Genomic DNA, 15,970 nt, shown 5'->3' with positions numbered 1-15,970 from the left:
TGAAACGGTGTTAGTTATGATGCTTTGTTAATGGCCCGATTATAAATGTTTATCGGTATGAACTAAACCCGATAACAAATAGCATTACATATGCTATCGGGTTATTAGCCCGATAGCGTTTAGATCGATGCTTAACTATGTTAAGCAAGTCGTCGATCTAATCCATCTTTATCCAATGCCAATATCATAATCATGATCAATGTTACAATCTGATAAACATATTCAGTTCGGAAAGCATAAATCAGATAATCTAATAGCATAGATGAATAAACCATAACAGAATAAAGGAGATTAACGGGTTAGAGAAGTCTTATCTTGCAGAAGCTACTAAGGCATTAACAAATTTAACTTTAGGAGTTTTTAATTAAATTGCCCAATTAATTAATGGCTCATTAAATTTGCAAACCTAATGACAAATATTGATCACCATAAATACTAGCATTATAAAATACATCAAATATTTCATGCCACTGAACCACAACTGACTTACTATAAAAAGTAAGTATTTGGAAACCCTATTAGAACACCTCCGATTGGCCTAAAACTGAAATTGCCGAGGCCAAATCCCTCACTAATCCTTGTAAAGTCTTGGTTAGCCCTCGGGACCAAGGCAAGATGGGCTAATGACACATCATCTGATGTCAGACTAAACTGGGGCCATTACAAATTTTCTGTTGAGTTTTAGCCTTATTCAGTTTTCTTCCTCTTTTGGCCTTTGGTGTTGCAAAAGAAGGGCTCCTGATTAGTCTCTCTGTTTAAAAAATTGGAAGACGACCATTAGGAGTTGAAGGTTGAAGGGGGAATCTCTAGCCATCTTTTGTATTTCCTTGGATATCTTGTGTTTCTTTAACCACTTTAGTGGCATCCAATGTGTTGGTGGCATCCACATCAAGAAGTTCCTTAACCATCACTTGAAAGACATCATTACCCACTTTCTCAAGAATCACATTCGCTATCTCCATAATTATGTCTTCACATACTTGATATTCATTTGCTTCTTGATCCAAATTTAGGAAAGGTGTAAGAGGCTTTTTCTAGGGTTGGAAATTTGGAACTATGGAGGACATAATATTAGGAGAAATGGCGTTAGAATTAGGGTGGGAATGGTGCATATTACAATGTGTATCATTGAAGTTTACTCGATCAATTATTGTCCAAGAAAGTGGGAGATCTATAGAAAAGTGAGAGAAGCACATCTTGGAATAGATAAGGGTTTGATGCCAAAAAGTAGTCTTAGTCTTTATTTGCACCAACATGTGGGAGAAAACCTAGCTTTTGTGAAGGATACAAATTCTTGTGGATATTTCATCTTTTGCACAAAGTATTTTTGTCTTTTAAAATTGCCCTAAAGTATTGCCAAAATTTTGAAGCACGGATAGTTCTCTATACTCAAATGGAAGATTAGGGAGTGTTATTCAAGTAAGAAACAAAGATTTTGAGTTAGGCATTTTCAGAATAATTTGCGGACTAGGGCAAGATGTTGCATAAGGAATCTTTTATGAAGATAGAATCCAACTGGATGAGTTTATCTTTAAACTACATATTATAAAAAATGACAACTACAGAACTCGGTGATAAAATGGAAACCTCAAAAACCTCCTTCCAATGGTGTAGAACTTTCAATCTTGAAAGACAAAGAAAGGAATGCCAGAAGCCCAAACTTGGATTATGGCAACTTTTTGTTGTAGTTCCAAAACCTTGGAAGAAATCCTAGTGTTGGCAAGGTCAATAATAGGTGAGGGGGTAAATTTCCATTGCCAAGACGAAACTTCCAAACAATTAGCGATGTTTTGTCCATACTTGCCCAACAAATCCCAGCCATAGTTGCTATCTTGAGCCCACCCAATGGCATATTTAGAAAAAGAACTTCTATTAGGTTGAGTTCATGAGGAACGAAATCCTCTAAAATCTGCAAGGACTCGTTCATTATCGGATCAAGGTTATTTTCTATTCTTGAAAATCTTGTCTTGCCCATATTGAGAGTATCATCACGTCCAAAGTTTTCACCAAACAACTTTTGTTTCCAACATAAAATAGGGTGTATTTTTCCAGTCTTACACTTTCCATCATGGCAGAAATGATGACGATGTGGCAGGTTAGAAGGGTTGCTAGGAGTTGGACCAACCTCTAAAGCTGCCAAGTTGCTCAGGTTGTACTATTCTTCACTGCATTTTGTTGGAGAGCACAACGACTCATGTCTTTCACCAAGTGGATGTTATTCAGAGAGCTAACCAAATGAAAATTGCTTTAATTTTCACGAAATCGAGGGGTTGCGTATCCATCCTTTACATCTTCCCTCAAGCTTGGTGCGGAGAAGATTTTAATAATCATCTTTTAAAATTTAAATATTTTTAAAATAGTTAAATACTTTAAGATTTAAATTTTAAAAAAATTCAATTCAATTTAATTTAAAAACATTTAAAATTTAAATATTATTGATAAATAATAGTTAAGAGTCATATGTTATCATTTATATATTTTTGTCACGTCCAACTGTAATTGTATCCATAGCCATATCCATGTCCATGCAACTTTGAAAATATGAGATCCTTGAAATTATAATGACATTTGTGACACCAATGACTATTCTTTGACATGATATGAACAGATGTTTCATAGAAAATTTCAAGAAAACACAAAATGGGGAGATTGACTCAATAAGAACTCTGGGAAAAGAAATTGTAGATATGAACTCAAAAGAAACAAGAAAGAATTTTACCTTAATCCATAGGGAGAACAGCATGCAATAATCAGAGCTTCCTTTGCAGCAATAGGGCCATTCTGCAAAGGAAATGCAAAAAATTACGTTAAATTTTTTAACAAATACAGCTTAATAACGGTTCCTTCTATCAGTAACTAGTGAGGTAAAACACTTATTTAAAACCATTAAATCAAAGACTGACTAAAATACCTATCTATACAGAAAACATTAGAGAGGTGTCCAACATTTGTTTTTTCCCATTTCACCTTGATTGAAGAATAATATTTACGGTTATAACACTAGGTCCAAAGATTATAATATGGAGTTGAAGGAGTTCATAGCACAATTCAGCTGACTTATTGGAAGAATTGGTAATTCTTTGAAGGTCCTCTCCACAAACGCTCGAGTTGCTTCATCAATGCTCTTCCTTATAATTACTTTATTTTTCAAAATCAAATAAGTAGATAAGTTAAAAGATGTGTAAATGCGAGAAATTAAGATTAAGCAGGTGACATTATCACTGCAACAAAAATAGAAAAGATACAATCAGGCCCATGGTTCCAAGTCCCACTAAGCCTATGTTACAAAAGTGGTAATTAATATCATTAACATGAAAGGACGGTTTCAACAAAAAGTTTCAACTCAATAGTTTTAGGGGCACCATTAAAGGGAAAACAACAATAATTTTCTCTCTTTCCACAAGACAAGCAATCACAATGCTCAGAATTGTCTAAAAATATATCGCATGATGCAGCTCTTGGTAACTCCTAGATCAAATTATCCTAGGTTTTTGGGTAACCATCAACATCTTCTATATGATCCCAATGGCCACTTTATGATAGAATATATTTAGAATTGACCAATTTGTGCTTGAAAGTATATACATTTCAATAATTCTATATGTTTGGAATTGAGCAATTGTGAAAGAGTAAGGATTTCAAGAAGATAAAATGCAAGAGGAACATCCATGTGAGAAGCCACCAATCATATCTTGTTTTCAAGAGAGTGCATCCTTTTTGTTTCTGTTGTGATGTTTTCACAACATCGCCCCATTGCAAATGGGGAACCCCTTCTTTTTAGGCCCTTTCGGTCTTTTGGATTTGTTTTTTGGGTCTTTTTAGAGTAGTCTCTCTAGTCTCTTTGCTTTGCAGGTGTTTGGGGGGTTGAATTGGTCAAGTCTTCTTTTCATTTGAGTGATTTTGGTGAAGTCTAGGGCCTGTTTCGTCAATTTTAGGGTTTTTGCCTTTAGTCCTAAATTTTAGGGGTTTCTGCTAGGGTTTTAAAAAAACTGAACATGGAACTAGAAACATGACCCTTCGAGGAGCCTCCTAGTAAAATTTGAGCGAAAATGGAGCAACTTTCTATTTTTAGACAGTTCCTATTTTTTAGGGAGTTAATTGAGCCCTGGAATGTCTTACCAAAAATCAAACTTACTATTTTTAGTAAATTTCTATTTATAGTAAGTCATTCTCGTGTCTTGTTTTGGGGTCTAACGTTGATGTTCTGAAAGTTTCTATTTTTGGAAAGTTTATTTCTGACAGGACCATTCAAGCAGGCAATGAGGATCAAGCATTCACGACTACTTCTAAATCCCGAAGGTTTGAAAAGCAAATAGAATCAGTCAAAATTGGCTAAGTATTGGAACCCCATTCCTGAAGTGGAAAGCTCGAGAAATTTGTCTCTGTCCGAGGAATCACCTCAAATCCATATATGGTAGCTTGATCCGGAAGAAGCTTAGAAATTCACCTATCACGAAGAAGAAAGGAAATCATGAATTCCTCCACAAATGGAAAAATCCACCCTACTCCTCAAGAGGGCGCCAAAGTGGAGTGGTCAAGGAATGATAGAAAAGTTGTGAATTCCTTGGCTTAGGTAGATTTGCGCCCTAGCAGCTAGGAGGGTGCCAAAACAAGGGAGACAAGGAAAAGATTGCAAAACAAGTGAATTCCTTCCCCACTGACAAATGTCGCCTACGAATGATGGAGGGCGCCAAAGTGGAGTGGTCAGGGAAGAATTGAAAGAATCATGAATTCCTTCACCTATGTAAAAATCCACCCATGAGTGAGTTAAGGCGCCAAAATGAAGAATGCATGGAAAGTGTGAAAGATGATGAATTCCTCCACCTGTGCAAAATTCCGCCCTAGCATTGTGGAAGGCGCCAAATCCAAGGGATGAAGGAAAGTCCAACAAATCATGAATTCCTCCCCTTATGCAAAAATCTACCCTACTCCTCAAGAGGGGGCCAAAATGGAGAAGTCAAGGAGGAATGGAAAAAAGTGTGAATTCCTCCTTCATGGTCAAAATCTGCCCAAGCACTATGAAGGGGCGCCAAAATGAAAAATACATGGAAAATGTAAAAAAATCATGAATTCCTCCCTCCTTGAGGAATTGCGCCCTGGCCAAGGAAGAATGATGAAATGGCTAAGTCAAAGAGAATCAAGGAAATGATGAAATTCCAAGACATAGGGAATTCCATGCCTAAGGTGGAAAACTGAAAATTTGTCTCTAAGGCATGAAAATCCAAGGGTCAAGGAGGAAATTGAAGGTTAGGAATGGATTGAAAAAGCAGAAATCCCCTCATGAATTTTTTTGAAATTTCCTTTTTTAGACACCAAATCTTATCAAAATCCGAAAATTTTTGCAGATTTGGAATCGTGAGAGAATTCTCTCTCCTGGACCTGGGTCCTAAATTTGAGGAAATTCCTAAAAAATAGGAGATGTGGCAAATTGATGAAAAAGCTTCCTTGGAACAATATGAACTCAAAAAACACAAAAAATTCCTTCCTCAAGGAACAAATTTCCCAAATTTCCTCTCCAGTTCCAAAATCCACCCAAGCACTATGAAGGGGCGCCAAAATGAAAAATACATGGAAAATGTAAAAAAATCATGAATTCCTCCCTCCTTGAGGAATTGCGCCCTGGCCAAGGAAGAATGATGAAATGGCTAAGTCAAAGAGAATCAAGGAAATGATGAAATTCCAAGACATAGGGAATTCCATGCCTAAGGTGGAAAACTGAAAATTTGTCTCTAAGGCATGAAAATCCAAGGGTCAAGGAGGAAATTGAAGGTTAGGAATGGATTGAAAAAGCAAAAATCCCCTCATGAATTTTTTTGAAATTTCCTTTTTTAGACACCAAATCTTATCAGAATCCGAAAATTTTTGCAGATTTGGAATCGTGAGAGAATTCTCTCTCTTGGACCTGGGTCCTAAATTTTAGGAAATTCCTAAAAAATAGGAGATGTGGCAAATTGATGAAAAAGCTTCCTTGGAACAATATGAACTCAAAAAACACAAAAAATTCCTTCCTCAAGGAACAAATTTCCCAAATTTCCATTTCCCAAATTTCCTCTCCAGTTCCAAAATGTGCCTAAGGTTGGAAGCAAAACGTGAAAATCAAGGTTCAGAAAAAAAAATTCAAAATTCAAAACAAATCCTTCCTCAGGGAAGAATTGTGCCCAAGAAGAAGAAATTCTAGGAAGGTGAGTATCTAGCTAAGTGTTGGAAAAGGTGAAAATTTGGCTGAGTGATGGAAATTCCTTCCTTCAAGACAGAATTCCAAGAAAGGTGAAAATTTGGCTAAGTGATGGAAATTCCTTCCTTTAGGATAGAATTGCAGAAAAGTGAAAAATTGACAAAGCATTGGAAATTCCTTCCTTCAAGAAAAAATTCTTGGAAAATGTGAAATTTGGCTGAGGCATGAAGGAATTCCTTCCTCAAGGCGTAAAGTAGAATCAAGGTCAAAATGAGGTCAAGGAGGAATTTTTCCTCCACATCAAAATTCCTTCACCATGGAGAAAATGTGCTCCAGGAAAGGAATGGACGCCAAATGAAAGTAAGGAAGGAATTTTCCTTCCAAGATGAAATTCTTCCATGAAATGAAAATTCAGCCCAAGAAAGAAGATAAAAATTCCAAGGCAAGGAAGGAATTGAAGATGAATTGAACAAGGAATTTCCCCCCAAGAAAATTTTTGTAAAATCCATTTTTGGGCATCAAATCACATCCAAATTTCAAAATTCTTTCAGATTTCGATTCGTGAGAGAATTTTCTCTCTCTTGGAACCTAGAACCCTATTTTTGGAAAGCTCCTAAAAAATAGGAGATGGTCGAAAATCATTAAAAATCTCCTCAAGAGCAAGGAAAGTTCGAAAAACTTCAAGAAAATTCTTCATGGATCAAATTTTCCTCTCCTAAACTTTTCTCTCTCCAAGGGATTCTCGCCAAGTGGCAGTTGGGTCAACGCATGAAAAATTAATAGAGCATCTTTTGCATGTAGCCGTCACATTTAAGGCATTATGGCAGATTCTTTTTGCATGCAGCCCTCACGTTCAAGAGATGATGGTGCATGGAGGCATATGTATTGCATTTATGATTTATTGGGCGAGCTTGATGGATGATGGTGCATTCAATGCACAATGGACGCCATTTTTGGCAGGAATGTAATTAATTGTATATGGGCATAATGGGCATTTATTGTTGATTCCCACCTTGTTGCATCATGTGTGGGGAATCTTTTAGGGAGAAACCCTAATTAGGGTTTTGCATGTAGCGAGGGCTTGAAGCCTATATAAAGAGGTGACCCCCCTCATTTGTAACAGGAGGGAGCTTTGTATGAAATTGTTCCGATAAGTTTTGAGATAATAACAGTGAAACATTGTTTTCTGATGTTGTCCACCTAAGTTATTTTTTTCAAGACTTGCATGGTTTCACCTTCCTCACTTAGAGTAGAATTTTATTTTCTCAATTGTTAAATAAAGTGCTTTGATTTCAATGGAGAGTGTAATGGTGTCTGATGAATTTCCATGGTTCATACTTTTTGCATCTTGCTGATTGTAAGTTGCAGTGTAAAGTTAGCTTGAGCCACTAAACTTATGCTAAGTTCGGTTGTGGACAGTCGTTTGGATTGCGTTGTTTTGGGTATTCAAATGCACTTTCTCGATTTGAAAATCGTTCAACATCCTCAGAAGATTGCACCGGTTCTTGCGGAGTTGTAGTTAAACTTAGCGAAGCAGAACTTGGTTTATTTAGAATTTGTCCACCAAAGCATTAGCTATTGATATCACTGCCCTTTGGAGTAGATTTAGGCCCTTTTAACCCTTTCCCCTTTATTTTCAGTTCATTTTAGTCCGTTCGAAGCAGCAGAATCGCAGAATCGCCATATCCGATGACAGAGTTACAGCCACAACAAAGAAGTGAAAGAATGATGCAAACGTAAGACCCTTTGGATTACCAACAATCATATCAACCAAATGAGTCACATCCGTAGCATAAAGGAACATTGGAGTCGATTGTTTGAACTTCTTGCAATCTTAGCATGAAATCGCACTTTAATCAAGAGAGAGTGAAGTGACCGTTAGGCAACTTTATTTTGTGTTTGACGTAGTCATAAAAAACACGTCAACAGAATTAGATTCCCATAGTGAAACAACCAAAGGATCTTCACAGGCCCAGGCAGAAGGAGAAATCCGGATTCATAAAGGGAAAAGTGCCCCAAAGAGACCAAGGACGGAAAGGAAGAAAGATACCCAGCAGGAAGTTCCACGGGAAGTTCAACAAGAGGTGCGACAAGAGGAACCTCCGCAAAAGAGAGCAAGGGTAGAAAGGGTGCAGTCACCGGCAAGTTCTTCCAGTGTGCATGAGGTAGAGATGTTTGCACATCCAACAGATCCACCTCTAGATAATACTCCAACACCAAATATACTCAACATTAGTGCTTCACACAGACCCAATCAGCCAAGAAGTCAAAGACAAGACAGTCCTCCGTACCAGGAAGAGACTCGTCAGGATAGCTTCGTGGAAGCCATCCTTGATGAAATGGAAGAAGAATCACAGGAGCACGAGCACATGGAAATCCATAGTCACTCCATTCCCGCTCCAGATTGGTTGATAGAAAGGCTGAGGAAGGAACCAAAAGAGGAAATTGATCCAGCTTGGGAATTGGAAGAGTTGTTGAAGAAGATGGATCATCCAACAGAAAGGAAGGCTCCCCGGAAATTTTCTAAAATAGTGAGGGATGAGTCTGGATCCCGGACCCTGCACATTGCTGAGCCAACAGTGGATAAAGACAGGAATGAAATCAAGCAAGAAGATTATTTTATCACACAGGTTGATCTTGGTCTTGCTTCCACGGGACAAGTAATTGAAGACTTTGAAGAATCTTCCTTAGCCATGAAGGAAAAGATGCTGAAGACAAAGGCGAAATGCAAGAGGCTGGGGGAAGAAAACAGAGTTTTATGCGAGTACATCAGAAGTTTTAAACGACCACTCAGGGAGGCGAGTCCTTCATTCATTCCTCCTTCCCTTACTAAGGAAGTTGTTGATGATGCAGGAGTAATTAGAGCAATGGCATATAATTCTAGGGAGTGGATAGAGGATGTTTACACTGAAGCGAGAAAATTCATCGAGGACTTGGCTCAACTTCTTTCAAAGTTCGTAGCCCTCCTGAACAGATTGGAGATAGCGGAAGGATTGTGGGAAGATGTTCACATATACCGAGACTTAACCATTCTGTGGCTCAGGGCTCTGACAAAGATTCCAAGGCAAATTCTAATTGATGGGAAAGTGATTCAGGAGAACGAGGTTTATGACTTTCCCTGATGGTTCTGCGTTGTTTGTTCAGGAAAGAACATCTTTGATAAATTCAGCCTGGAGTCTTTAACTTTGAAGGACTCGATCAAAAGGGTGCAGGAGGAAATCATAATGCAATTGAGGCACTGTTCGCAAGGAAGCTCAATGAGAATGGAGTAATAGTAAACTCCCTGAAATCTTAGTTGCATGAGTTCTTCATCATAGGCTCATTCCCTAAGGAAAATTTTGCAAATGTTTCTTCATTTTCTAGTACAATGAAGAGGACACAGGAAATCATGATGGAATGGGAAAGCTTCTTTTCCAAGAGCGAGGAAGAAATTACCCTAATGTAATTTGATATTGAAAATGTGCCAAGTATCTCCATCGGAGAGATGGAAGCCGTCATCAGTAAATTCATTGCATATGCAATAAATGAACAGGATAATGGTCGTCCATTCTTGGACGAGAATCTTTTGGCTGCATAGTGGCGACATAGTTACTGCTGGAATATTTTTGACTTAGAGGTGGCCTGGTCAATGCATGTTGAATGCATGAGGAATCTTCTTGCATGTAGCCGCCTTATTAATGATTTTATGACTGATTTTCGACATATGTAGTTGTCGCATGGGGGAATGATGGGCATTTATATTCTTGCATGGGAATGTTTATTGTATTTTGGGCATGTTTGATGTAATGGGGTGCATTTAATGCACTGATGGATGCCATTTTGGGCTTTTGGAATAATTGTATATGGGCTTAGTGGGCATTAATATCTGATTCCCACCTTGTTGCATCTTGAGTGGGGAATCTTTAGGGTTTGCATGTGGTCAAGGCCAAGAGCCTATATAAAGGGGTGACCCCCCTCATTTGTAAGTAGGAGAGATTATTGTCTGAGATTGTTGCTAAGAGTTTTTGAAGCAAACACTTAATACATTGTTCTATCGTTGGTGTGTTCTTGTGTTGTTTTGGAGCTCGCACGGTCTCACTCTCTTCATAGATTAGATTTGCTTTCATGTTATTAGATGGACTCGATTTGATAGGATTGCTCGTTGCAAGATTCGTACTCATACTTTTGGTGTGCAGCTAATTGTTGCGTACTATGCAAAGTTAGTCTGAGCCTTCGTTATTTGTCTATGTTTAACTTTGATTATCAGTAGAGATTGTTCGATTTGATGGTTTCTATTGATGATTTAAAAATCTTTAGCACACCCTTTGAAGATTGCACCACATTCATGTAGTTGTGCATTGCTGGCGAAGCAAAGCGTGGTTGGATTTTGCATAAGTAATCCCATCTCCGTGTTCATAGGATTAGATTAGCCTTAACTTAGTCCTCTAAACATTTCCTCATTTACTTTTCCGCGTATCTTAAATCCAAAAGTCCAAAAAATAGAGCTTTTATTGCAAATCATTCGTATAGAAATCCTTGAACTTACTATCCTCTTCAAGCGAATGCATAAGGCCCCTTGGGCTAATAGAAAACCCATCAACTGACTGAGTCACGTCCATGCATTGAAAGAACCTTGGAGTTAGCCGTTTGAACTTTTTGTGCAATCTTAGCATACAGACTAATTTTGATCAAGAGAGAGTAAGGTGACCATTGCTACTTTATTCTATGTTCGATGTAGTCCTAAAAAACATGTCCACAGTTTCCGAATGAGGATAAATTCTCCCAAGCATCGATAGAACATGATGAAGATCTAAGTATTCTAAATGAGCAAGAATAAACTAATTGTGCTAAAGAGGGATGATGCTGGATCCAATAGCTTCTTTTCTTCATTCAAAGGGTTGTTCCAAAAGTTTGCAACAGATGTAATCAAAGAATGTTAATGCATGATAGCTTCGGTAAGATAAATGATTGAATGAGAGATAAATGAAGTCTCTCATTCAATCATTTATCATATCGATAACCATGATAAAACCTTCAAGCAATTAATTCCTCTTTGATAGCCATTCTACATTTGCATATAAATAACCTATTCATTTTGTTTATGTTCATCGATTAATATATCTTGTATTTAGATGTATATCGATTAACATATATAATGATTAATGAAAACACCGATTAATATATCAAGTTGCATATAATATATCGGGTGGCATTATAACAAAGGTCACCGATAGTTATCGAGTGTTAAGCCTACACCAATAGTTATCGGTTGTTAAGGCTAACATGTCGATAACTATCGACTGTTAGCATTGAGCAAACACCGATAGACATCAGTTGTAATACTACTCCCACACCGATTGGCATTAACGTTGAACATGCATTTGTTTAGTATAAACAGAGAGGCACGATCAAGTAATGTCTTGATCGGTCATGACCGATCAAAGCATTGCTTGACCGTGCCCCATTTGTTATATACTTATATTGAGTGGCATTCGTGAGATAGGACATAGAAAATATTAAATGCTCCTCTCACCTGCCACAAACAAGAAGATAGTCAGATTTATACATTAAGGCAATAATAAATACAACAAGATTATTTTAATAGAATATAACTTGCATGTTGAATGTAAATTGAACATCATTTACATGGTATCAGAGCTATAGTTGAATCGAATCTAAGGCTGTTCAATTTTATGTAAAATTCAAATCAAGTATATATTCAACATCACAATCCTATCAATGGTTAGCGATATCAGATTTGAAGACAGACTCGCAGGGGGTGACGACTTCTCCACATGGAAATTCAGAATTCAAATGATTCTAAAAGAAAATAAAGTTGAATCATTTGTAGAGACTGAAACTAAAGAACCTGAGACTAAACCTGACAAAGCAATTTGGAGAGAAGGAAATGATAAGGCAATCAAAATCATAGTCAATGGGGTAAGGAAAAATATTATGCCCATTATAAAGAAACATGAAACAGCTTTCAACATGTTCAAAGCACTTGAAGACGCTTTTGAGATATCCAATGCCAGTAGAAAATTGGCTCTAAAATGAGAGATAAATCATATATCCATGATAAAAGGGGAATCAGTCAATGCCTACTTCATGCGAATATCTACCTTAAGGGATGAACTAGCAACCCTTGGATATGAGATCCAAAGCAAAGAATTAACCCTCATTGCTTTAGATGGGTTGCCTAGTATCTGGGAAAAGTTCGTCCAAGGCATCAGTGCAAGGGATAACTTTCCAAAATTCGATAGGCTAAAGGTTGATTGTCTCCAAGAGGAATCAAGGCAAAATAAGAAAGGGATCAAACAAAAGAATATAGATGAAGATCTTCAAGTTCTAAATACAAACTCAGACAGAAAGGGCAAGAAGAAGCAATTCAGGAAGAGAAAAGGTCGTCACAGCAAGAACTCCTTCAAGAAGGATCTCTCTCAAATTCAGTGTTACAGATGTGACAAATTTGGGCACTATGTTGCCAAATGTCCAGAAAGAGATAAACAAGCCACATTTGCCAAAACAGGAAAATCGAAAAGGGAAGAGGACTCCGAGAAGTATGTACTCTATTCGGCACTCACAAATCAAGCATCAAACAAAGTAAACTCCTGGGTGATCGACAGTGGCTCATCCAGACACATCACAGGATTCAAAGAAGTACTAGACTCCATGAAAGAGGAGAATGATGAAGAGGTAACCATCGGAGATGACTCTGCTCACCCTATCAAAGGAGTTGGAAACTGCACCATCAAACTAAAGTCAGGTGTATCATTACAACTTAGAGGAGTGCTAAATGTTCCAGGCATTAAGAGGAATCTTGTCTCAATATCAGCACTGGAGGACAATGGATACAGAGTGACCTTCATGGACAACAAAGTGTTGGCTTGGCCAAAGAACTCATCCATCAAGAAAGCTAAAACAATTGGTCAAAGACAAGGCTACTTATATGAGTTATGCACAGAGCCCAACTTAGCCCTAATTCATGAAACTACAGATGCCAATGAAATCTGGCATAGAAGACTAGGCCACCTAAATTTTAGAGCTTTATCATCAATGGGAGACCTTGTCACAGGTCTACCTAAGCTAAAGCAATATCATTCAGGGGCATGCACAGGATGTGCCCTAGGTAAAAATACTAAGGGTTCTTTTCAGAGTAGTAATAGGAAAACAAGTAAAATTTTAGAGTTAGTTCATTCTGATGTATGTGGACTATGTCTGTAAATTCATTGGGGGGATTTCTGTATTATGTAATATTTGTTGATGACTACTCTAGGAAAACCTGGATCTACTTTCTGAAATGTAAAGAATCAGAAGAGATCCTTGACAGGTTTAAAGAATTCAAATCACTAACAGAGAACTACTCAAGAAACAAAATTAAAACCCTAAGAACTGATAATGGGGGGGAATACACATCAGAATTATTTAAAGAGTTTTGTAAAAATTTAGGGATTAAGAGGGAGTTAACAATACCTTACAACCCTCAACAAAATGGGATAGCAGAAAGGAAAAATAGGACAATCGTTGAAGCTGCCAAAGCTATGATTCTTGATCAGAATCTAAATATCAATCTTTGGGCAGAAGCAACTAGCACTGCTGTATATATTCAAAACAGATGTCCTCACTCTCATCTTGAAGACAAGACCCCTGAAGAAGTCTATACTAAATCAAAACCAGATATAAGCCACCTTAGTATTTTTGGATGCCCTGTCTATATTCATGTACCTAAGGAGAAAAGATTAAAATTAGAGCTTTCTGGAAAAAGGAGAATCTTTGTAGGATACAGTGAAACCTCCAAAGCCTACAGGATATATATACCTGGTCAAAAGAATATTGAACTAAGTAGGGATGTGATCTTTGAAGAAAACTTAGCCTTCAAAAGAGCCCAAAGCTCTCTAGATCCTGAAGTCTATATTCCCAACCCTAGCTTAGATAGAGGTCCTACTCCTGAGCTTCAGAGGGAGATCCTGAGGAAACTATAAGTGAAACTCAAAGTCCACTTAGAGAAAACCTCAAGAAAAGACCACTATGGGCCACCAAAACTGTAGAAGAAGCTCAGAAGTTTGTTGCTCCCTTAGGAACCTTCAGAGAAAGCAAAAGGCCTAATAAATTCACTAGCTATGTTGCCCTTATGAATGACCTCTCTAAAGCTGAACCTAACAATGTATCAGAGGCACTTGAACATCAAGTATGGAAGGATGCCATGTCTGAAGAGTATCAGTCCATTATGAAAAATGATGTTTGGGAGATTGTTCCTAGGCCAGCCAAGAAATCTGCGGTTTCATCTAAATGGTTGTTCAAAATCAAACATGTTGCAGACGGCAGTATTGAAAAACACAAGGCTAGATTTGTAGCCAGAGGCTTCTCACAAAGGGAGGGAATAGATTATGAAGAAACCTTTGCACCTGTTGCCAGGTATACATCAGTAAGAGATGTATTAGCCATTGCAACAGCAAAAGGATGGAAGGTACACCAAATGGATGTTAAGACAACCTTTCTAAATGGTGAGATCTCAGAAGAAGTTTACCTAGAGCAACCTGAAGGGTTTGAAATTCATGATGCAGAGTCTCATGTGTGTAGACTCAAGAAAGCTCTCTATGGGCTCAAACAGGCTCCCAGGGCCTGGTACGAAAGAATTGACACCTATCTCTCAGGACTAGGCTTCTCCAAAAATGATGCAGATCCTAATCTCTACTACAAAAGAAATAAAGGTGATATGCTAATATTGATCTTATATGTTGATGACTTATTAATCACAGGAAATGACCACCTTATAGATCAATGCAAGAATGATCTATCAAAAGAATTTGATATGAAGGACTTAGGACTCCTTCATTACTTCCTAGGATTGGAAGTATGGCAGAATTCTGACAACATTATACTAAACCAAAGAAAGTACACCTTGGATATTTTGAAGAGATTCGGAATACTGAACTGTAGACCCATGACCTCTCCTATGGAAACCAACTTACATAAACTTAAAGAAGCAGCAGCAGAGTCACAACCCACCGATCCTACTCAATACAGACAGATGATTGGATCCCTGATGTACCTGGTAAATACAAGACCAAATATCTGTTATGCAGATGCTCTAAGCCAGTTTATGTGTGAACCGAAGGAGATACACCTGGTTGCAGTAAAACACATTATGAGATACCTACAAGGTACCCTAAACCTTGGTCTCAAATATGAGAAAGTTGATATAGACCTACATGGATTTACAGATTCAGATTGGGCTGGAAGTGTGACAAACGGGAAAAGCACTTCAAGGTGTTGCTTCAGTCTAGGTTCAGCTATGATATCTTGGATCAGCCGGAAGTAGTCTTCTATAGCTCAAAGCTCCACCGAGGCAGAATACATTGCAGCTTCTATGGCTGCACGAGAGGCAATATGGCTTAGAAAGTTGCTTGTGGGGTTGTTTGGAGAACCTATGAAACCCACTATTATACACTGTGACAACCAGAGCTGCATAAAACTTTCAGTAAACCCAATGTTTCATGACAGATCCAAGCATATTGAGATTCCATACCACTATGTGCGAGATATGGTAGATAGGAATGCAATCCAACTGGAATATGTTTGTACAGGAGATCAAACTACAAACATTCTGACCAAACCCCTTTCCAGAGTGAAGGTTGATCACTTCAGAAAAGGTTTAGGTATGATAGAAAGGTAATTTGTTTTGTAATCTATATTTGCATACCTATAAAATGTTTAATGTGTAAACCTCTTTGTCATGTTAGGACAATTTTTGGATTCTATCCCCTGGGTTCATATCTAAGAGGTGACGATCTCTCAAGATAGTGAACACTTGTA

The 15,970-nt window shown here is 37.8% G+C and overlaps 1 protein-coding gene across 2 annotated transcripts in view; it reads right to left on the bottom strand.

Moving 5' to 3' along the window:
* LOC131032593 (uncharacterized) overlaps positions 1-15,970 on the bottom strand; it is a 159,594-nt gene that overhangs the window by 75,242 nt on the left and 68,382 nt on the right. For both annotated transcript variants that reach the window (XM_057963612.2, XM_057963611.2), the window contains exon 7: positions 2,720-2,781. In XM_057963612.2, coding sequence (XP_057819595.2) covers positions 2,720-2,781 — 62 coding nt within the window. The remainder of the gene's footprint in view (positions 1-2,719; positions 2,782-15,970) is intronic.

This window comes from Cryptomeria japonica, chromosome 2 (assembly GCF_030272615.1).
Source record: "Cryptomeria japonica chromosome 2, Sugi_1.0, whole genome shotgun sequence".
Lineage (NCBI taxonomy): Eukaryota > Viridiplantae > Streptophyta > Pinopsida > Cupressales > Cupressaceae > Cryptomeria > Cryptomeria japonica.
This window is presented reverse-complemented; position numbering and strand designations above follow the sequence as displayed.